Below are 20,228 nucleotides of genomic sequence, written 5' to 3'. Positions count from 1 at the left end.
AGTAGAGGCTCACTAGGGACACGGTATTTGTTTATGTATCCACACATTTATTTAAATTTCCGGTCAATACAATTCTAGCATGAATAATAAACTTTTATCATGGTTAAGGAAATATAATAATAACCATTTTATTATTGTCTCTAGGGCGTATTTCCATCACGACCCTCTCTCGTGCTCCATCTCCTTGTCCGCTGGTCGCCTCTCCATCGGCAGACCGAAGACCTCACCCGAGCCGCCTCCCGCCAGATCTATGCCGCTCCGGCGAGATCGACGTTGCATTGCCTTTTCATCCTCTGCCCCCGGTCGTCCCCGACCTCGCCCGCATCTGTCGGTGCTGCTGGACGGCATGGAGTGGGATCCACACTTGATTTTTGTCTTAAGCAACAGGGTGTTTTGCAACAAGACTCTTGTTGAAACAGGTTCGAAGGAAAAACAGTTTTAAAATTTCTGCAACATGAGAATAATTTCTGTAACTAGACTTCTATTGCAAAAGATACTGCAACAACACATTTGTTGCAAAGATGACGGATCACGTGGGTTGATCACACGGCCATCTACAACTTTATCCAATGGTCAAAGAGGTGGCCAATCTTCTAATTTTATCCGTCGGCCTTTATTCTTTGATACAACTCTCCATTATATGGGTATAAGTATCCTGAACGAAAAGGATTCGCCAAAAAGAATGATTCACATACATATACGTACGTAGGACAGCAAGATTCCTGTCAGATTTAAAAAAAATCAAGATTCCCGTCTTACGTATATCCAGGAATCAGTATACAACTTCAAGTGGCAGCAGCAAATAATGAGGACACGCTACGTCCCAAACAATCCGGACAGAACACGCACAGCCGGGGACGCTCCCCAGCCACCATACCGCGGCGCCCATATAAACACGCGCGCGCGTGCCTCTGCTCTCAAAGCCACCTCCCCTCCCCGGTCCAGGCCACAGCAGAGCACGCGTAGTCCACAGCCAAGCCGCCCGGCCCTGGCCACCATTAAACCACCTCACGCGCAATGGGTGAGATAGCGGCGGACGAGCGGGGCCTCGCCGGCGGGAAGGGGGAGGAGGAGGAGGAGGAGACGTCCCCGATCGAGGAGGTGCGGCTGACCGTCCCGCCCGGCGACGACCCGACGCTGCCGGTGTGGACGTTCCGGATGTGGAGCATCGGGCTGCTCTCCTGCGCGCTCATGAGCTTCCTCAACCAGTTCTTCTCCTACCGGACGGAGCCGCTGATCGTGACCCAGATCACGGTGCAGGTGGCGTCGCTGCCCATGGGCCACTTCCTGGCGCGCGTGCTGCCGCGCCGCAGGTTCCGGGCGCCGGCGGCCCTCGGCGGCGGCGAGTGGAGCCTCAACCCGGGGCCCTTCAACATGAAGGAGCACGTGCTCATCTCCATCTTCGCCAATGCCGGCTACGCCTTCGGCAACGGCAACGCCTACGCCGTCATGATCGTCGACATCATCCGCGCCTTCTACGGCCGCTCCATCTCCTTCATCGCCGCCTGGCTCCTAATCACCACCACCCAGGTACCGCCCTCGCACCGCGACCTCCATTGTTCTCCCGACTAGGAGCATCAATTACTAGCTGCTTCATTGCTACTCTACCCGATTTTCTCACCTGGCATCTCGGAATCAAATGGATCTAGGTGCTCGGGTACGGGTGGGCGGGGCTGATGCGCAAGTACGTGGTGGAGCCGGCGCACATGTGGTGGCCGAGTACGCTCGTGCAGGTCTCGCTCTTCCGGTGAGCACCACTCTACTCTCCTCTACTCCTCTGTCCTCCCCTTCGTCCGGCTGCTTTCTTGCGTTGCTGCATTTTCTTACCGCCCGCATGGCCGCATACATGCATCGATTTGTTCCGATTCTGGTTGGCATGCTACTAGATTTATTCGTCGTTCCGGTGACCCGCGAACAAGGCGTTGCGCTCATAAAATTCCCCTACAATTTCACCCGTTTCTTGGCGCTCCGTCGGGTTGGTTGGTTTGTCCTCGGGTGGTTGCAACTTCCACTTGGCGCCTAACCTACGTGGGGTACAACATACTAACATTTTGTGATATACTGTTCCCCAGTTTCTCGGTGAACCCGATACATAGAACGGCCTAGAAATAAGTTGCGTATGCTGCTGTGTTATCACTCGTCAGCATGCTGCGTATGATTGGCTCCAGATTGCAGAATCTGACCCAACCGGCTGGCATCATCAGTAAAGAAAACAAAAGGCGATTGAGAAAATAACTAAGGAGAAAATCTGACGAGCATGAGTACTAGTACTATTACTACATCTCGCGAGACACTGACATGCATTTCAGTCCGATGTCCCCCCTTCCTTTTCCTCTTGATTATCATTGTCCCTCTCGACACTGACGCAAGAGCAGAAAGAAAGACCCCACCATGAACATGGGAGTGTATCCATCCGCTGGATCGGCGGATGGATAAGCTGCTGATGATGATTTAAACCCAAACGACCATTACGTTGTCCAATGCATTCTTGCAGAAAAATAGTGCTTAGTTGCGCCACTTGGATTATGTCTGGCCTTTCCGAGCACCGAGGGTACGTTTTGTTTTGCTTTTTAGACTACGTACTTGTAGTGCATTGCAAATGCAAACACGCTGTTGCTTGTCCATGGAACTTTGTTAGGCGTTATCTAGGCCGACTGAATACTGATTGTGGCGCACGCATGGGTGGAAAGCTATAGCGTGGTAGGTTATGGGTGGAAAGGTTTTACTCTCCTCCACTCCAAGGGTTTATTTGATTAGTAAAACAGAAATATATAGGAAAATTTGATCGTAGTGCCACGTCCTGAGTTCTTGCCCTCCAATTATCGAAGGGTGACTTCGGTTCAAAAGATTTTCAAAGGAATTTTAGAGGAACTTCATCATTAAGAAATTTCCGTACATTAGTTGTCTGATTTGTATGATCGTGATACATACAATTTTTTTGTGGGGATTCATTTGTATCAGATTTAATAGGAAAATTTCCATCCTCTCAAACCCTATTTGAATAATCCTACGCTTTTCCTTGCATAACCAAACAGCCTTTCAACCATGTATGGATTATTAAAGATGACATGCCATTCTAATCCCGTGTCTTTTCCTTTTTATGCGCTTTGAGAATACGTGAATCGCAAATGGCACTAAGAAAAGGTTGATGTCGAGGTTTGATTTGGACCAATGCAGTGCTTGCATGATACTATGATGACAGATATGATTAACGCACTAGTCAGGCCCTACAGGCCACATCACCTTTGCCTGCCATGATGCACTACAAGAGTATCGTTTTGATACTATCTAGTAGCACAAGGCCCCATCTTACGCCAATTGACACTAGTTTTCTTCCCTAAACCAACCCGCAACCCACCTACCATTCACACCCAGACAGATACCAGAACGGCTGAATCTAGTCGGCGTCTCGTTTAATATGTGGCGCCAGCCTCCTTGCCTCCACCGATATACATGTTTCTTTTCCCACTTAGAGGTTCGGATCAGCCCCAAAATTTCATCAGAACTGAGATACACCAAAACACCAGTCGCTGACAAGTGACAGCCTTGCGCTTCAACGGCATCATTCCAAATTTCCGGCGGCATCCTGCTCTTGGTTCAAGTAGAAATAGTTATTCAGGAACAGTGGGGGGCTGGGTCCGTCGTCAACCTATCCTAGACTAATGATCAGCTGGCCGTGCATGCTGCCAAAACAGCTCGAAGAAACCGAATGAAAACACTAGCGGCAGCAGTAGCAGTAGCTTTCGAGACAGTTGGGAGCACGTCTCAGCGGTCAGCAGATTTAGATTCCGTCCGTCGAGTCGACTGGAGGGCGACGCTTGGGTGCACGGGCGTGTTTTGTCTTCGTCAGCGCCGGACAGACGCATCGCTCTTCTTGCGATGCGCCCGGATTCGGGAGTAGGCCAAGGCGGCCTTCGGAAGTCTTCGTATGATGGATCGGCGGCACGCCGAGGGCGTGATGTGAACGCGCCCCGCGCCGCGCACGGCCGGCCGGGTACGACGACGGCTGAAGGCCTAACTTGCACTGCACAGTATTGACACCTTGATGGAGGTACGACGCGCGTTTGAAATTTGCGTGCAACTGGATGGATTAGTGTTGTATTTTCGTGGTCCAGGTCCAGGTCCAAGTTGCGCCCACAAAAGGCGCGATCCTCCCACATGCCCGCGATCCTTGGTGGCCAACTGGCCACCAAATCAATTGTTATCCGGTCGTACTGTTGTCATGCAACGATGACTTAGTTACTATTACTCCCTCCATCTCAAAATGTAAAACGATAGTACCAAAGAAACGTCTTACATTTTGAGACTATATAATAGTGTCGGAAAACGTCTTACATTCCGAGGCAGAGGGGGTAAACAGCCGTGATTGCCTTCGAACTTCGACGAAATGGTAAACAAGGTGCGGTGCTTCCGGTTCTGGCTTATTATCTGACCAGAGATCGCTGGATGTAATCCACACTTTTCATGGGGAAAAAGTATTGTATATCGGCAAACTATATATATCAGGCCGTTTATGTATAGGCTAGTACTGCCATCAATGGTGAACTGATGAATGGTGATTGATGGATCAATCCGTTTTACATGGCAACAATTCGAATCCATAAAACTGTGAAAGTTCTGCACTGCATAGCATCGGCACTAACACCACCCTTGTATTATGTATGTACCAGGGCACTGCACGAGAAGGAGGAGTCTACCAAGGGCTCGCGGCAGATCTCCCGCTCCAAGTTCTTCCTGGTGGCGCTCATCTGCAGCTTCGCGTGGTACGTCGTGCCGGGCTACCTCTTCCCGGCGCTCACCTCCATCTCATGGGTGTGCTGGGTCTTCTCCAAGTCCGTGACCGCGCAGCAGCTCGGCTCCGGCATGAAGGGCCTGGGCCTAGGGGCCTTCACGCTCGACTGGTCCGCCGTCTCCTCCTTCCTCTTCAGCCCGCTCATCTCACCCTTCTTCGCCACCGCCAACATCTTCGTCGGCTACTTCTGCTTCCTTTATGTGCTCGTGCCCACGGCGTACTGGGGGATGAACCTCTACAACGCCAAGACGTTCCCCATATTCTCATCGCACCTGTTCATGTCTAACGGATCGGCATATCAGATCACTGACATTGTGAACCAGCAGTTCCAGCTTGACACGGAGGCGTATGCAAGGCTCGGAAGGATAAACCTCAGCACCTTCTTCGCACTCTCTTATGGGCTCAGCTTCGCCACCATTGCCTCCACCATCACGCACGTCGGCATCTTCTACGGGAAGTAAGTGCTCTCAACTCTGTATGTGAATAAACTGACACAGCTCAGCTTTGAATACATGTGTTTTTTGAACTGAAAGATGGAAAATTCACATCTGCAATTGGACACCAATGCACAGGGAGATCTACCACCGGTTCCGTGCTTCGCAGCAGGAGGAGCCTGACATCCACACAAAGCTGATGAGGAAGTACGACGACATACCAGCGTGGTGGTTCTACTCCCTGACGGTATTGTCGATGACAGTGTCCCTCATCCTCTGCACCGTCCTAAAGGACCAGGTTCAGCTCCCATGGTGGGGCCTCCTCTTCGCCTGTGGCATGGCCTTTGTCTTCACGCTCCCCATAAGCATCATTACTGCAACCACTAACCAGGCAAGTTTATTTCAGAATTTTAATTGTTTCTCCATTTGTCCTGCTCTTTCATGATCTCTACAAGAAAAACTGACCAAAAGCCTTTCAAATTTGATGGACAGACTCCTGGCCTGAATGTCATCACTGAATACGCCATGGGGTTAATAATGCCTGGATACCCCATCGCCAATGTCTGCTTCAAGGTGTACGGCTACATGAGCATGTCGCAGGCAGTTGCATTCCTCTCAGATTTCAAGCTCGGACACTACATGAAGATACCTCCAAGATCAATGTTCATTGTTCAGGTAATTAAACCACTAAATCTGCTCAAGTTGTAACTTGTAAACAAAGGAGAGACATGTAGGAAGATAAATTTACTGACATTCGTGCACTGTATTTATCCAGTTTGCCGGTACACTGGTGGCCGGGACTGTCAACCTCAGCGTGGCATGGTGGCTACTTGGCTCTGTCGAGAACATCTGCCAGGACCAACTGCTGCCACCAGACAGCCCATGGACATGCCCTGGTGACCGTGTCTTCTTTGACGCATCGGTCATCTGGGGCCTTGTTGGCCCGAAGCGCATTTTCGGGCCACATGGTAACTACGAAGCCGTCAACTGGTTCTTCCTCATCGGCGCAGCAGGCCCTGTCATCGTGTACATCTTCCACAGGATATTCCCCAGTCAGAGGTGGATACTGATGATAAACCTGCCGGTGCTCATCGGCGCTACAGCCAACATGCCACCAGCGACAGCCGTGAATTACAACTCATGGCTGCTGATAGGCACCATCTTCAACTTCTTCGTGTTCCGGTACCGGAAGAAGTGGTGGCAGAGGTACAACTACATCCTCTCTGCCGCGCTCGATGCAGGCGTCGCGTTCATGGCGGTGCTGCTGTACTTCACACTGACCATGGAGAACCGGACAGTCAACTGGTGGGGCACGGCGGGCGAGCACTGTCCTCTGGCCTCATGCCCCACTGCTAAAGGGGTAGACTTGGGCCCGGATAGTGTGTGCCCTGTGTTCTAAGCTAAATCTCTTTCACTCTCAAGGTACAGCTACAAGATTAGTCATGATCCATTGGAGTTGTGTGAGTGTAATAGTATGATCATACATTTCTATTGTACTCTCCACCAAAAGAGAGAGAGAGAGAGAGAGCAAAGCTTCTAGATGCGTGTAAACTGTAAAGGACGTAGTCATCCACGCAAAAGAGAAAAGACAATAATTATCAGCCGCAATGTGCGACAATCAGTCATTTGGGCAACACAAATGCATGCTAGTTCATATAAACTTTGACACTGGTTGCAAAAATACCTTTCACAGCAGTACTGTTCATCTCAATTGATTGAATTGGAGAACAGTAACACAAACTGTTTCATCAACAGCATTCAGTGATTGCAAAATTAAACGCACAATTTGGATTCATGGCGACAATTTTCGTTTCTTATCGGCTTCGCAACATATTTATGATTTGCAGTGCATACATAGAGGAACGACTGGGCTGCGGATTGTTTCAATTGAACAAAATGGCACCAGATTAATGCCGTACTACTACATTACAATCGACTCGAGCATAGGCTAAAGTAAACGGGGAAGAGACGAGGTACCCGCGAGGAGGTTAGGGCTAGGCTCGTTCCTTGCTCTCTAGGGGACGCGGCCGCGGTTGAGGAGGCCGAGGGTGTGGCGCGCGGCGGCGAGGAGGTCCTGGATGTTGTGCAGCGACCTCTCCTCGGCGCCGAAGATGAAGATGGCGCGGCACTCGGCCTTCTTGGCCAGCCGCGCCGCGTGGCCCAGCGGCAGCGCCGGCGAGTTGAGCGCCCGCAGGATCTGCCGGTACATGGACAGCACCACCGGCCGGTTCCGCGCCAGGTCCTCCGCCGTCGCCCAGATCAGGCCCCCGCCGGCCTTCGCCATCCCCCACCGCCGCCTCGCCTCGCCGACCACCCCCGATGTATCGCGCTGGAACGAAACGCCGCGCGCGCTGTCGCGGCTGGAGGAGGATGGAGGCGGAAGGGAGCAGCAGCGAGAGAGAAAGGCTAACTAACTGGGCTTCGTTGGGGCCGTCACTGGGCTTTAAGGCCGGAGAGGCGGGCCACAAAGCCACGTCGCTTCGTCGCCACCCTCCAAGTTTCCGCGTCACCACCCCCTGCTCCGACGAAACCGGCTGCAAAATGCGCGCGGTGGATCCACCCCCGTCGCCTCTTCCCCGCTTTCTCATCCCCGATCCGAGTTCGTCGTCGGAGTCGGGAGCCGAGTGGATCGCACCGGCGGAGGTGAGAACCAGTTCCTCGTCTTCCACTCCCCAGGTCCCTCCATTCTTATGGGCCTGGAGTAATGTGAGCATTTGATCTCATAATGTTCCTTCTCTCAAAATTCATATTGGTATTTAGAAAGTCTTGCTTTATTTCGTTGCGTGATTGCATTACACGCCGTGCTTGCTGCGTCCACAATGCTTCTGGGGTTACTGGAGGATTTGTCTGAATATTTCGGAGGCCATGGGAGAAAATCTGAAACGTCTGAATCCTGGAAATTTCCCTTTGCTTTGCCAGCGGATCAATGTGTATTTCTGCCGATAAACATGATGCACCGTGGCTTGAGCTGCTAAGAATGTGTAGTTTGTTATATGTTCTTCTGGGCTTGCATGCTTCGAAGAGGAAGAATTATTCCGGTTTACATTTCGTTAATTTTGATCCATTTGGGCATCGACTGTTTCGTAGTCTAATGAAAGTTCTTTATTCTGGCAAATGGCCTTTGGAATTATTTTGGTACTACATGGATCCGGATCTTTTGCATTGGTGATCGAACCATGGAAATAGTACTTATCAGGATATGAACCATATATGTAACAGTGGTGTTTGACCTACTTCAAACTTCAAAGTGATGTGTAACATTCAAGCATATGCTCACATGAACAACCATTAGAAAATCGTGCAATTTGTAGAATTGTAAGCATAAAAAGCATCACGTGATGTTTCATGCTTCCATTTTGCTCCGATATATGCCTGTTTACTCCATACTATCATATGCTCACATGACCACTAAACAGAGTGCATTTTAAAACTTACCCTACCCCAGGCTGTAGACTTTGGCTAGCTTGGTGTGCAGTTTCAGTTTCTCTGTTTTGAGCTTTAGTTTCAGTTTTGCCTTTTCCTTTGGCTAGCTTACAACCCTTTGTTTCTTTTGTATATTCGGTTCTCCGTTTTTTGCATCAGATCATCTTGATGTGTCTTTTAATACAAAATGACTGCTGCGTGTTGGAGAAACAAAAGAATTGGCTGTGTCTTTTGGCTGTTATGCTTGTTTCTCGTACAAAATTGAATGAGGTCTTGCAACACATGGTTATTTAAAATGCATCTGTATATGATAATAAAACATGTATACTCCTAGATAATTTCTTCTTCTGGATTCCGTTTAGAAAACCCCGGACAATATCTCGCTATTTGTTCTTTATTTGGTCACTGAAGAAAGAAATATATTCGACACCTTTTTGTTTTACTAGTGAAGAGTGTTAAAGCTGAAATATTATGCTAATTAATTCCTTCATGGTCATTCCATTTTTCAAGACAAACATGTTTAGCACAGTAAAGGTCCACAATGTCTCACTTCAAGCATCAGAACGAGTTATCAAGGAGTTCTTTAGCTTTTCTGGTGACATCGTACATGTCGAAATGCAAAGGCTAGTGCCACATGATCTCCATTATATATCTGTTATCATTTAGATTTATATATAACATGCGTTATGTTAACTTAGCGATGCTCTGCAGTGGTGATGGGCGTTCTCAGTTCGCCTACATCACCTTCAGAGATGAGCAAGGAGCGGAGAGGGCAATGCTTTTGACAGTACGAGTTCTCTACCTCTTAACATAATCATTGTAGCTATTTGTTCGCTGTGTGATTTCCATTTTTTGCTGCAGGGTGCGACTATAGTGGATATGGCTGTCATCATCACCCCAGCCACAAATTACCAGCTGCCAGCAGCCGTTTTAGATGATTTAGAGGTAGGATTCTACGACCATGCTAATTCTACATTTATCTATGATTTCTCAACTTCTTTCAGTAGTCTTAGAACTCCTGACACTCTTTGCACTCCCAGTCAAAAAGTCCTAGTAGCATAGAAGCTGCCCTTCGAAAGGCAGAGGATGTTGCTGGTTCCATGTTGGCCAAAGGATTTATTCTTGGCAAGGACGCCGTTGAAAAGGCAAAGACTTTTGATGAAACACATCAGCTCACGTCGACTGCAAGTGCTAAAGTATCTTCCATTGATAAGAGTCTAGGCCTCAGTGAGAAGATCAGCACTGGCACCATAGTGGTGAATGAGAAAATGAAGGAAATGGATGAGAAATACCAGGTTGCAGAGAAGACCAAGTCTGCATTGGTAGCTGCGGAGCAGACTGTTTCTACTGCTGGTTCCAAGTTCATGAGACACAGATATATCCTTACCGGCGCAGCATGGGTAACTGGTGCCTACAGCAAAGTTGCGACGACTGCGACTGAGGCCTACAACAAGGAAAGGGCGATGGCTGAGCAGGAAGATGAACTCGTGAAGAGTTCTGAAGAGGCAGGACAAGAGAGCAAGTGTCAGGAAGGTGATCCAGCTAAGGTGTCTGTTCCAGAAAATACTGAAACGGGCCAAATGGCAGATCAGGAGGGCGAATGTCCAAAGACCAACAAACCAGAAGATACTGAAACGGGTAAAGACGAACAGAAATCTCAAGATGGTGATATCGCAAAGGCCCAAACTCAAGAAAATACTGAAATAACGGCTGAGGAGCATAAGCATCAGGAGGCTGAGTTACCGAAGGCCAGCACACCTGAAAGTCTGCTGATGGCTGAGCAAACTGAGCAGGAACACAAGCAACCGGTCACTGAAGTTGCAAACAGCAATATTCCAAGCAGCCCTGTAACCATCGCCGTCTGCATGGCCACTGATGATGCAAAATCTAGCAATTCCCCAAAGAAGCCCGGACCTGCCTAGGGATGCATTTGATGATTTATTTGATAGTGCAGCTGCAACTGAATTATATTGTCTTCTGTAGTTTGTTTTGTCGATGTGTTGTTGTTTTATTATGGAAGGAAAGTGGTGCCACAAGCTTTATTGTCTGTACAAAGTAACCATGGTGTCTGCTTATTTTCTAGATTCCGACTGCCCGGTGTATTTTCATTTGTTTTTATAGAGCCTTTGCTACAATGGGATTCTGCATCCAAATTCTGGTTTCTCTGAAACCATTTGAATATGCAACATCCGCACCATGCGTTGCGCTTGCGCTGCTAGTTGAAGTGTGGATCAGACCAACAATGTGTTGGGACTTAAGGTCAATGCATAATTGCATCTATTCCACCTTGGACCACGTCAAATTATCAAGACATTCTGTAAGCAGATGTCCTACTATCATCTCAATTTCGTTGAGAAGCAACTGAAACGACCAAGAATCCTGGAAGCAAGGAGGCAAGGCAAGCATACAATTCAAGATTTCATTACTGATGTTCCACAAGTACAGTATACGATTACATCGCTTTGTTGGATTGAAACTGGCAAAGGAAGGAGCCGCAAAAATTTAAGGTGTGATATACTAGCTGATACGAGAAGCTTATAGCATCATCAGCCTCCGGTTGCCAGCCTTCCGTCCGCCGGCGCCGGCGCCGCCACCGCCACCGCCGAAGCTCGACATATCTAAGAAAGAAAGACCAAGTCAAAACGCGAATCGTCAGAAGGGAAAGCACGCGACGACTATTTCATTTCACATGAACTTGTGCATCTGGATCTGTGGCCATGGGCGATGATGCTTACCGGAGGAGGAGGGGGCGTGGGAGCAGAGGAAGAGGAGGAGGAAGCAGAGGAAGGTGAGCAGTGGGATGAGGTGGATGGACCTCTCCGGGCGGCCGCCGGGCGCCTTGTCGGCCTTGGCCTCCGCGGACTGCTCGGGCACCCAAAGGGGGGTCGCTTCCACCGCGTCGCCGCCGTCGCCGTCGTCGTGCTGCTGCTGCTTCGGCGCCGGCGAGAGGTTGAGCTGCCGCTGCATCTGGGGAAGGCTGGGGTTGTTGTCGGTGGAGCTCTCGCGTTTGGCCTGGGGTCGGAGGCGGGGCAGGGCAGAGTTGACGGTGTGGGGGTGGACGAGCGGGCGAGACGCGCTTTTAAATGCCACGGGAAAGGAAGCAGCCGCGGCCACCGGCCAGCGGGTGCTTGCTTTGGTTTGGTTTGGTTTGGTTTGCAAGTGAAGGAAGGAAGGAAGGGAGGAAAATATCTGCAGTTGAATAGTAGTACTAGTATGTACTAGTAGTAGAAAATAGAGTACTCCTCCGTTTTTATTTACTTCGCATATTAAAATTGACTGAAGTCAAATTTCGTCAAGTTTGACCAAATTTATAGAAAATAATATAAACATTTACCATAATAAATTTATACTATGTGAAAGTACATTCAATAATAAATCTAATGATGTTGATTTGTTATCTTATATGTTAATATTTTTGTTTATAAAATTGATCAAAGTTTACAAAGCTTGACTTTGACCAAAGCTAATACGTGAACTAAATAAAAACAGAGGAAATACTAGTGACGTGTTTGATGCTGCTGTGGCGCCTAACTCGGAGGTCGGAGCTGGTGGGAAATGCGGAGCCGCCCACCGCGGGCCGCGGCGCATCATGAGCCGACGACCGCGCCGCGAGAATAACGGCCGAACAGGCGATTAGGCCGCTAGCCACTTGGGGTTACTCCTCGGATTCTCGCTGTCTCGCTGCCACACGCGCGCACGGCCATTGCCCCGCAACTTCGCGAGCGTCTGTGGAGAGCGCAATTGTCAAAGGAGCAAACCGTGTGGTTTCTGCGCTCAAGAGAAGTCTGGTCAACATGTTTCCTTCGATCGCTTCTTTGCTTTGTTTAGTGTGGCTTTAATCTTTGGGCATGTTGGTATATAGTGATAAGCAACATAAGAGAGATGGGGTGCACGTTGTTCTTGTTAGGGGTTGTTGGCTTCGAAAACACGTCGGTGGACATTGCGCCGGGTGTTTTAGAGGGAAAACGTGGCTAGATTCTTTTAAGGCACCCCGCAAAAAATATATTCTTTTAAGGCAAATGGGAGAGATTTATTGACCTGCAATGTTAACATGGTTGCAAGGACGGCCCCGGCTCAAAATGCATTTGGTAGTCAAGATGCACCACGAAGCTCGAAGTGTTTGCTTGGCTTGTGCTGGCCGATAGAGTCAACGGAAAGAATATGCTTCGCCGAAGACACAACTCCCTCTGTTTCAAAATATAAAAATGTTTTTAACACTACACTAGTGTCAAAAATATTCTTATATTATGAGACGAATGGAGTACAATATAGGTGATCATGATCGCTGCATTTTGTGCAACGGTGGAATGGAAGAAACCGTTGAACATTTGTTTTTCACATGTGCATCAGCGAAACCCTTCCACGACCCCCGCGTCGCCTCCCCAGACGGCGGTGGGGGAACCCTAGCCACACCGCCGCGGCCCCCTCCCCACCTCCTCGCCTCCACCGGAGGAGCGGCCGACGAAGCCGCGCCGGCTCCCAGGAAGGTGGCAGCGGGGCGCCTAGGCTGGCATGGCTCCGTGCCACTTCCCCCTTGTCCCGTCGGCTTCCGTCACACACCACATGTAAGCCATACATCAAATGTTCTCAAATCCAAAAAGTATTCAATCAGATAATAGTGAAACCTCAAAGATAAAAACTCAATTCATCACAACAAGAAGAGACGGAAAAATATCATATGATCAACTGTATTAACAAAGCCCATGGTTACATCAAGATCGTGTCGGATTAAGAACACGAGAGAGAGAGAGAGGGAGAGGGAGAGGGAGAGATCAAACACATAGCTACTCTGTATTAACAAAGCCCATGGTTACATCAAGATCGTGTCGGATTAAGAACACGAGAGAGAGAGAGAGAGAGAGAGAGGGAGAGGGAGAGGGAGAGATCAAACACATAGCTACTCTGTATTAACAAAGCCCATGGTTATATCAAGATCGTGTCGGATTAAGAACACGGGAGAGAGAGAGAGAGAGGGAGAGGGAGAGATCAAACACATAGCTACTGGTACATACCCTCAGCCTCGAGGGGGAACTACTCCTTCCTCATCATGGTGACCGCCTAATAAGATGGATATATGCATCTTTCTGATGCAGAGGCCGGGGAATTCCCCCTTTTCGAAAAAAATCATGGTGACCGCCGGAATGATGGAAATGACCTCCGGTGATGATTTCCCCCTCCGGCAGGATGTCAAAATAGGGCTCCGATGGAGATTGCTTCCGTATAGAGGCTTGCGGCGGCGGAACAACTCATCTTGGTTAAGTTTCGGAGGTTTCTGTATATGTAGGATTTTTCAGCGTCGGTTTCACGTCAAAGGGGTGCCCGAGGGGTCCCACAAGCTCAGGGAGCGCGTCCCCCGGGCTTGTGGCTCCCTGGTCCATCTCCGGTGCTCCATGGGTCTCTTTTGGTTCATAAAAAATCACCGTAAATTTTCAGTCCATTCCGAGAACTTTTATTTCTACACAAAAAACAACACCACAGTAATCCTGCTGAAAACAGCGTCGGTCCGAATTAGTTCTATTCAAATCATAGCAAAATCATATAAAATTGTTGTAAACATGGCATGAATATTTCATAAATTATAGATACGTTGAAGACGTATCAGGCAACTCTCTTCTACTCCCTCCGTTCACTTTTGTAAGTCATTTCAGACAGCTCAAAATGGTTGTTTTGTACATTGTCTGAAATGTCTTTAAGATCTTATAAAAATAAACAGAGGAAGTACCTTTTTTAATGAATCAGGCACTAAGGGGTCGTGTACAAAAAACCAACTACCTGATGTATTTGTACAACATAAAAGCATCTACAACCGGGTGCACTTACAATAAATTTTATGTAAAAGCTATGTATTTTCGGTATCAACATTTATTATTTACGTGCAACATCGACATGTATAATGAATGTGCATGGATTTACGTGAACTTAAGATATGTGGATATCGCATATCGGACACGAGATATAAGAGCCTATCTGGATGCGTCCATGCATGTACCCGGTAGCGTTCGTGGACCTATAGGGTCCGGATTTGCAAGTCCGTAGATGCTTAACACACCATGCGCACGTGTGCGTGTGGCTACTAATTAGGCTAGCAGCTGCATTTGCATATGCGAGGAGCAATCTGTCCGTCCGTGGTCGCTCACCGTACGGGTGCTGTACGTGTATGTGCAGGCGGCTCGGGATCGCGACGGCTCTCCGAGGCGTGGTGCGCCACGCGACCATGGCGACCACGGCGTCCAACGTGGCCTCGCTCGCGCTCTTCGCCGGCCGCTTCGGGTACATGCCGTTCCAGCGGCCAATGTTCCTCAGGCACCCGATGCACCGGCACCGCGTGCTGCAGCTGACGTCGCCGCTCGCGGCCGTGACCTTGGCCGGCCTGGTGCTCTCCCCGGCCGAGTTCGTCCCAACATATAGTGGTATTCTCGTCCAATCAGGATTAAGTCTTAATGCTCGTATTATTCTAAATTTATTTCAGAAGTTTTGATGATGCGTGTTTAGTGCAAGACATTTTTTTCTTCTCAAATGCGCACAAGCATGCTGTGGAAGACGTTTTCGTTAACTACAAGTCCTCGTGGTGACTTCGTCAATTTCAATATGCCGGCTCATTCTTTCACTGATGCTCATAGACATAATGTGCGTGTGTGTGCTTATTGGGATAAGTGTAGTGTGTTCTAAAAATGAAGAAAAAATTAGTGGGGGTCAAATGTAACACCAAAGTGCGTCAATGGGGTATAAATTGAGAAATTCCTAAAAGTGGGTAATATCTATCACAAAGGTCAATCTTAAGGGTAAAAATAAATTTACTCGTTTATATTAAGTACGTATGATAGAAGTGAGGAGATGCATCTGCAGATCTGCTGTCCTGGACACAATTACTAGCCAGTAATCAATCTCTAAACAACCATCGTCGAAACACCTCAGTCATGGATCAAAAGCACGCACACACATCATGCACGTCACGCATCAAGCTCCGATCAAAATAATCCACGCATCAAGCACCCGTTAACTGAAAACTATGGCAATTAATTACTATCTCCGTCTCATATTGTAAGACGTTTTTAGCCTATTTAGCCTACCAAAAATGTCTTATAATTTGGGACACATGAAGTAGTATATTATCCATCCTAAGAAAGTATCACACACATGCCTACTTCACCCTTCTGTTCCTTCTAGCCTCTTCATCCAACGATGTCATCCCAGCGAGCTTGAGCTCCGAGCCTTTGCCCTAGAGGAATGCATACATGCCACCACAACTATCACTGTTCCAGCACGTCGCACATACAGAAATAGGCTTTGCTAAAATTCATGAATACATAATCGCATGCACAGAGAGATCGCCTGGGACCACATTAGTTAATTTGCTCACCTCCCAAGGTAGATATCAGCGTCAAGTAGAACCGACTCCAACACCGTGGTCATGACCAGTGAAAGCGAGTTGAACATCGGAGGGTAGATGGGTCCGCTTCGGCGGATCACCCGGCGAGATCAGCAGGAATGCAAGGCCAGTGTTCAATACACCCTGAGCATTATCAGAAATTTGATGGTAAAAAGTATGTTATCAGCGTCCATTCAGCTCTGTCATGGACGATGAAGACACCCACCACCAAGGATTTTATGTTCCCTACTAGGGACATGAGCGTGTCATCCAGTAGATTGACAGGAACACCTTCACAAGCCTTTCCTGATATTTTAGCCATCAACAATTAATAATGATAAGGAGTAGCACTAGTAGAGCTTAGTGTAGTTCGGGGGAGGGAGGGGGGCCTTGGCCCCCAGTCTTGGACAATTTTGCGAAGGCAGTGTCGACTGTAGGTGCCTGGGAGTTGGAGTATCCCATCAAGTTGGTGGGCCACAGGTGCAGTGGCCGGCCTTTCAACAGGCTCACCATCATGGCCCCGCCAATGCAGAGCAGCGAGCCAAGCAGCTTCATCTTGCCTGGATAATTTGCTTGTGCCAGCTTCTCAGCCCTGAATGTAGATACATATATGTTAAAGGCGGCCACTTTTGTGTATCTTTAATTGGATCATGAATAACCGATCATGTACCGTAGCACTATGGCAATGATGAAGGTGGCAACGGCGATCAAGTTGAGTAAGATGGAAGAGTATGCTGGTAGCCTGCAGCCCGTAGAAGTACGAGCCCACAACAAGGACGTCTCTGCAATGCAACAAGAGGCAACATTACTATCTAATTAAAACAGATACTAGATATGTATATGCAAATGAAGTCATAACAATTTTGTATAAAAAGGGTTGGAGGTCTCACAATAAATGAAAATATTCATTTGATTATCAACTGTTTATACTTGAAACTAAAACTAAGAGAGGCAGTGCATCCTTGTAATGCACGAGTTAAATCTAAAATCAGCTAATAATGAAACCGATTCGTTATTGAAGAGGGTATAATGTATGGAAGATAACAGAGAATACAATCGTATGGATTAACAAGCCAAGGGTTACATGTATATAAGCCTATACTAGATTTGGATAGTAAGCAAGCCGAGAAAAATCACCTTCTCAGCCAGCACTCAAATGAGCTTGGGTGAATAGTAAAATAAAAAAAATTGGTGACAAATGTTCTAGGGATTGCAAAATTATATCATGGAATCACATGTGTGAAAGCGTAGAAAAAAATTAGTGCTCCAAAATGTTTCCGAAAGTAGCATTTTCAGTATCGATTTTTTTGCCATGCCTTCCAGGAATGTGATTCCATAATGAAATTTTGCAAGATCTTAGAACATTTTTCAATATTTGTCACAAAAAAAAATCAGATTTTCTTGATTTTACTGTTCACCTGAACTCACTTGACTTCATGCTGAGAAATTCCATTTCCGCAAGTCGAGTCCTAATCTAATAATTGATGGGCTTGCAACGGCAATTATCTAGTACTCCCTCTGTAAACTTATAAGATATTTTAGGTCACTATTTTGGGAGTACTTGGGAGCACGCCCCCCTTTCGGCCATTGTTTTACTGCGGGGAAGACAGGACAAGATAGGACGGGATCTGGCAGTGGATGAACCATAGGGGTGGAGGGTGAACGACGCTAGGAAGGGCGGAGCAGGAGTACTGTAGTCAAGCCGGTGAAGGAGCACTGGAGTAGTCTAGGCGGCGTGCATGTGTCTTTATGGACGAACGGGTCCGGGAGCCCCTGTGTGGGTTCTTTTTGGTTTTCCAAGGGCCATTTCATCCTTTTTTTTACAGGAAAGGGCCATTTCATCCCTCCCATCTCTAATTGACATAGTAATCACTATTTCTATATCTATGTATAGTACTCCCTCTATGATTTAAACGATATATTAGTTTACAGAGGTAGTACTACATAGAGAGTCCAGATACATAGAGCATCTAATGAAAAATCAGATATTTTGTATGTGTGTGTCCATATACTTATTTATAGGAGGGGGGGGGGGAGAGAGAGAGAGAGAGAGAGAGAGAGAGAGAGAGAGAGAGACGGCTGAGCAAACACACCTATTGATTGGCTCCTCAATTTCTTTAGCGGGCCCAACAGAAGTCACTATTGTAATTAATTTTTTGTTTTTTAATATTTACTGTCCAATCTTCACGTGCCTGTGTTGCAACGCAGCCCCACCTTTTATGTACAAAAAAAATTGTGATTTCATTGATAAACCAATAAGCCTTTACTTGAGTAAGTGATTTTTATTTAGATGGATAAATCATTGACAGATTTTAACAATCCCATTAATATGGGCAAGTAATCTCGGGCTAATGTACCAGAATATTTATATCGAGTTGCAACGCTCTGTCAACTATTTAGTAATTGATTAAAGAGTGATGGTTATTGTGGGGGACCCCCTATATGGTCGAAGCCACCGATCGTACATGCAACAATGATTCCATAATTAGTGTGTCACTGCGCACAACTGATAGTTTAAAAGTTTACATCCATTACATAATGTCTTTCACAAATAGGACCATCATGGCCAAGTCTTGCATAAATAAAGCCATGGGGGCTAGTCTCCAACAAAACATAAGCAGCGGAAATCATCTTGATGCCCTCTGTGCAAAACCTGACCCAGAAGACCGCGGACATATGCCATTTCTATGTGACCGGGCAACGGAGGTGTGGAGCGCCCTTGGCCTGGGAGAAATGGTGGCGTCCGTTGCCACTTTTGCACCTTTCTGGCACGGCTGTGTTGGAGGAGCTTCTGTGCTCCGATAGAGCTTTGCTACACCTACGTGAGATTACGGGGTCAAGGGGGTTACGGTGGTGGTTTGATTAGTGGGAAAGGTAATTACGTAGGTTTATATATAAATAAACCTTTCGTAAGCCTAGCATTTTTGGCTCAGATATAGCTGAAGGAATTCCACTCCCGAGAGGACCCAATTGAGCGTCTAGCATTTTTGGCTCAGATATAGCTGAAGGAATTCCACTCCCGAGAGAGGACCCAATTGAGCTTGTAATGGTTCCAGCACATGGTTTATTTGGTACTCCGTTCGTCCCATAATATAATATAAGTGCGTTTTTTACACCATTAATATCAAAAACGCTCTTATATTATGAGATGAAGGGAGTAGGAAGGTCACACATGCGGATTACCTGAGCGTGCCACAATCAGCATCAGGGCCAAGGGTTACCAATAGTTTGGCCAGAAGATTACAACCGTCAGTTAGAGAGCAAGCATGGTCATATGGCTAGTGTCATATAAAAATGTATAAAAAACTTTGGGCCGTACGTCTAGTGTCATAAAAATCCAATATTATTTATCACCGGATCACTTTTTATTTTCCTTCTGTATCGACATGTGTGTGATCAATGAAACAGGGAGTTGAAGCGGCCCAATTCCAACGCACAGAGAACAACACTGCTATCCTATGTATACAAGACAATCGCTACTGTCTACAGATCAACAAATTGCAGGCCAAATTGCTTCAGTGTAAATCATAACTGGTTGTATGATGCTGCTATCATATGTCTGGTCCAAATTGCTGCTGTCTGTGCTGATTGGATCTATGTTTGATCAGATACAGTACACCAAAAAATTGGATTTGGTATCCTGAGTTCAGAAAATGCTGCACCACAATTGCTCACAGCTACAGAAAAATCTGCAAAGCTCGCCCTAAAATAGTCTAACGAATGAATCAGTCTGCCCGCGCGTTCCTTCAATCAAGCAATGTATGTACAGGGGACCATACCGCTGGTCAGCAAATCTTTGGTCATTCAGTATTATGCACATGGGTTGTCACGGATGAATGATCCTATCTGGTGTTCGAGAGTTGTTTGGATGCAAGGCTGAACATCTCCTTTAGGCGGGCAGATGAGCTGGAAAGAACATTCTTCTCGATTCTCTTCTGATGCCTGGTGGTCTTTGACCATTCAATTCCAAGATAGACTTGGACACTGCACGCCTTTTGTTTAGGAGCAAGGTCTTCGATTTGATACTTTATATGAAGCTGCACATGCAAGTTAGGTGAACAGGTCATTACAGTGATTATTCTGATTTTATTCAGAAAGTTAGCAAGAACACAACTGATTTCTTTGAAATATCCAAAGGAGGAACTTGGTGCAATTGGCTGCATTAAGATGGAGGGTGCTTGTTGCAACGGAAGAAGGATGACAAAGGTGT

At 47.2% G+C, this 20,228-nt stretch overlaps 5 protein-coding genes across 6 annotated transcripts in view; 2 read left to right on the top strand and 3 right to left on the bottom strand.

Moving 5' to 3' along the window:
* Positions 1-914: 914 nt before the first annotated feature.
* Positions 915-6,827, top strand: LOC119317501 (oligopeptide transporter 4-like). The gene is made up of 6 exons (XM_037591974.1): positions 915-1,530; positions 1,650-1,747; positions 4,671-5,249; positions 5,365-5,617; positions 5,719-5,901; positions 6,002-6,827. The coding sequence occupies exons 1-6, from the start codon at positions 1,018-1,020 to the stop codon at positions 6,623-6,625; spliced, it is 2,250 nt and encodes a 749-aa protein (XP_037447871.1). The 5' UTR covers positions 915-1,017; the 3' UTR covers positions 6,626-6,827.
* Positions 6,828-6,988: 161 nt separating this feature from the next.
* Positions 6,989-7,635, bottom strand: LOC119317503. Its single transcript, XM_037591977.1, has 2 exons — positions 7,210-7,635; positions 6,989-7,153 (listed from the first exon to the last, which is right to left on the bottom strand). The coding sequence occupies exon 1, from the start codon at positions 7,508-7,510 to the stop codon at positions 7,241-7,243; it is 270 nt and encodes an 89-aa protein (XP_037447874.1). The 5' UTR covers positions 7,511-7,635; the 3' UTR covers positions 6,989-7,153; positions 7,210-7,240.
* LOC119317502 lies at positions 7,597-10,784 on the top strand. Of its 2 annotated transcripts, none has more exons than XM_037591976.1 (5): positions 7,597-7,869; positions 9,160-9,272; positions 9,361-9,436; positions 9,511-9,594; positions 9,690-10,784. In XM_037591976.1, exons 1-5 carry the CDS (start codon positions 7,597-7,599, stop codon positions 10,569-10,571), a joined length of 1,428 nt encoding a protein of 475 aa, XP_037447873.1. In that variant the 3' UTR covers positions 10,572-10,784. The 2 variants fall into 2 exon arrangements, with proteins under 2 accessions (XP_037447873.1, XP_037447872.1); XM_037591975.1 differs by having other exon boundaries at positions 7,597-7,932.
* A 259-nt stretch (positions 10,785-11,043) lies between these two features.
* Positions 11,044-11,785, bottom strand: LOC119319474. The gene is made up of 2 exons (XM_037593950.1): positions 11,385-11,785; positions 11,044-11,267 (listed from the first exon to the last, which is right to left on the bottom strand). Exons 1-2 carry the CDS (start codon positions 11,614-11,616, stop codon positions 11,185-11,187), a joined length of 315 nt encoding a protein of 104 aa, XP_037449847.1. The 5' UTR covers positions 11,617-11,785; the 3' UTR covers positions 11,044-11,184.
* Positions 11,786-19,340: 7,555 nt separating this feature from the next.
* Positions 19,341-20,228, bottom strand: part of LOC119317500 (C2 and GRAM domain-containing protein At1g03370-like) — a 6,951-nt gene continuing 6,063 nt past the window's right edge. The window contains exon 9 of the mRNA XM_037591973.1: positions 19,341-20,055. Within this exon, the coding sequence (XP_037447870.1) occupies positions 19,861-20,055 (195 nt within the window). The 3' untranslated portion in view covers positions 19,341-19,860. The remainder of the gene's footprint in view (positions 20,056-20,228) is intronic.

This window comes from Triticum dicoccoides, chromosome 6A (genome assembly GCF_002162155.2).
Source record: "Triticum dicoccoides isolate Atlit2015 ecotype Zavitan chromosome 6A, WEW_v2.0, whole genome shotgun sequence".
Taxonomy (NCBI): Eukaryota; Viridiplantae; Streptophyta; class Magnoliopsida; order Poales; family Poaceae; genus Triticum; species Triticum dicoccoides.
Note: the sequence above shows the minus strand (reverse complement) of the source record. Positions and strands in the feature narration are given on the sequence as shown.

Bases quoted from the DNA above. Each gene is read 5' to 3' on its own strand.
- LOC119317503 (XM_037591977.1), bottom strand. From the start codon at position 7,510: ATGGCGAAGGCCGGCGGGGGCCTGATCTGGGCGACGGCGGAGGACCTG.
- LOC119317501 (XM_037591974.1), top strand. From the start codon at position 1,018: ATGGGTGAGATAGCGGCGGACGAGCGGGGCCTCGCCGGCGGGAAGGGG. The intron at 1,748-4,670 runs GTGAGCACCACT...TGTATGTACCAG, and splicing joins GTGCAGGTCTCGCTCTTCCG to GGCACTGCACGAGAAGGAGG. The intron at 5,250-5,364 runs GTAAGTGCTCTC...ACCAATGCACAG, and splicing joins GTCGGCATCTTCTACGGGAA to GGAGATCTACCACCGGTTCC.
- LOC119319474 (XM_037593950.1), bottom strand. From the start codon at position 11,616: ATGCAGCGGCAGCTCAACCTCTCGCCGGCGCCGAAGCAGCAGCAGCAC. The intron at 11,268-11,384 runs GTAAGCATCATC...TTTCTTTCTTAG, and splicing joins CCACGCCCCCTCCTCCTCCG to ATATGTCGAGCTTCGGCGGT.
- LOC119317502 (XM_037591975.1), top strand. From the start codon at position 7,597: ATGGAGGCGGAAGGGAGCAGCAGCGAGAGAGAAAGGCTAACTAACTGG. The intron at 7,933-9,159 runs GTGAGCATTTGA...CCATTTTTCAAG, and splicing joins TCTTATGGGCCTGGAGTAAT to ACAAACATGTTTAGCACAGT. The intron at 9,273-9,360 runs GCTAGTGCCACA...GATGCTCTGCAG, and splicing joins GTACATGTCGAAATGCAAAG to TGGTGATGGGCGTTCTCAGT.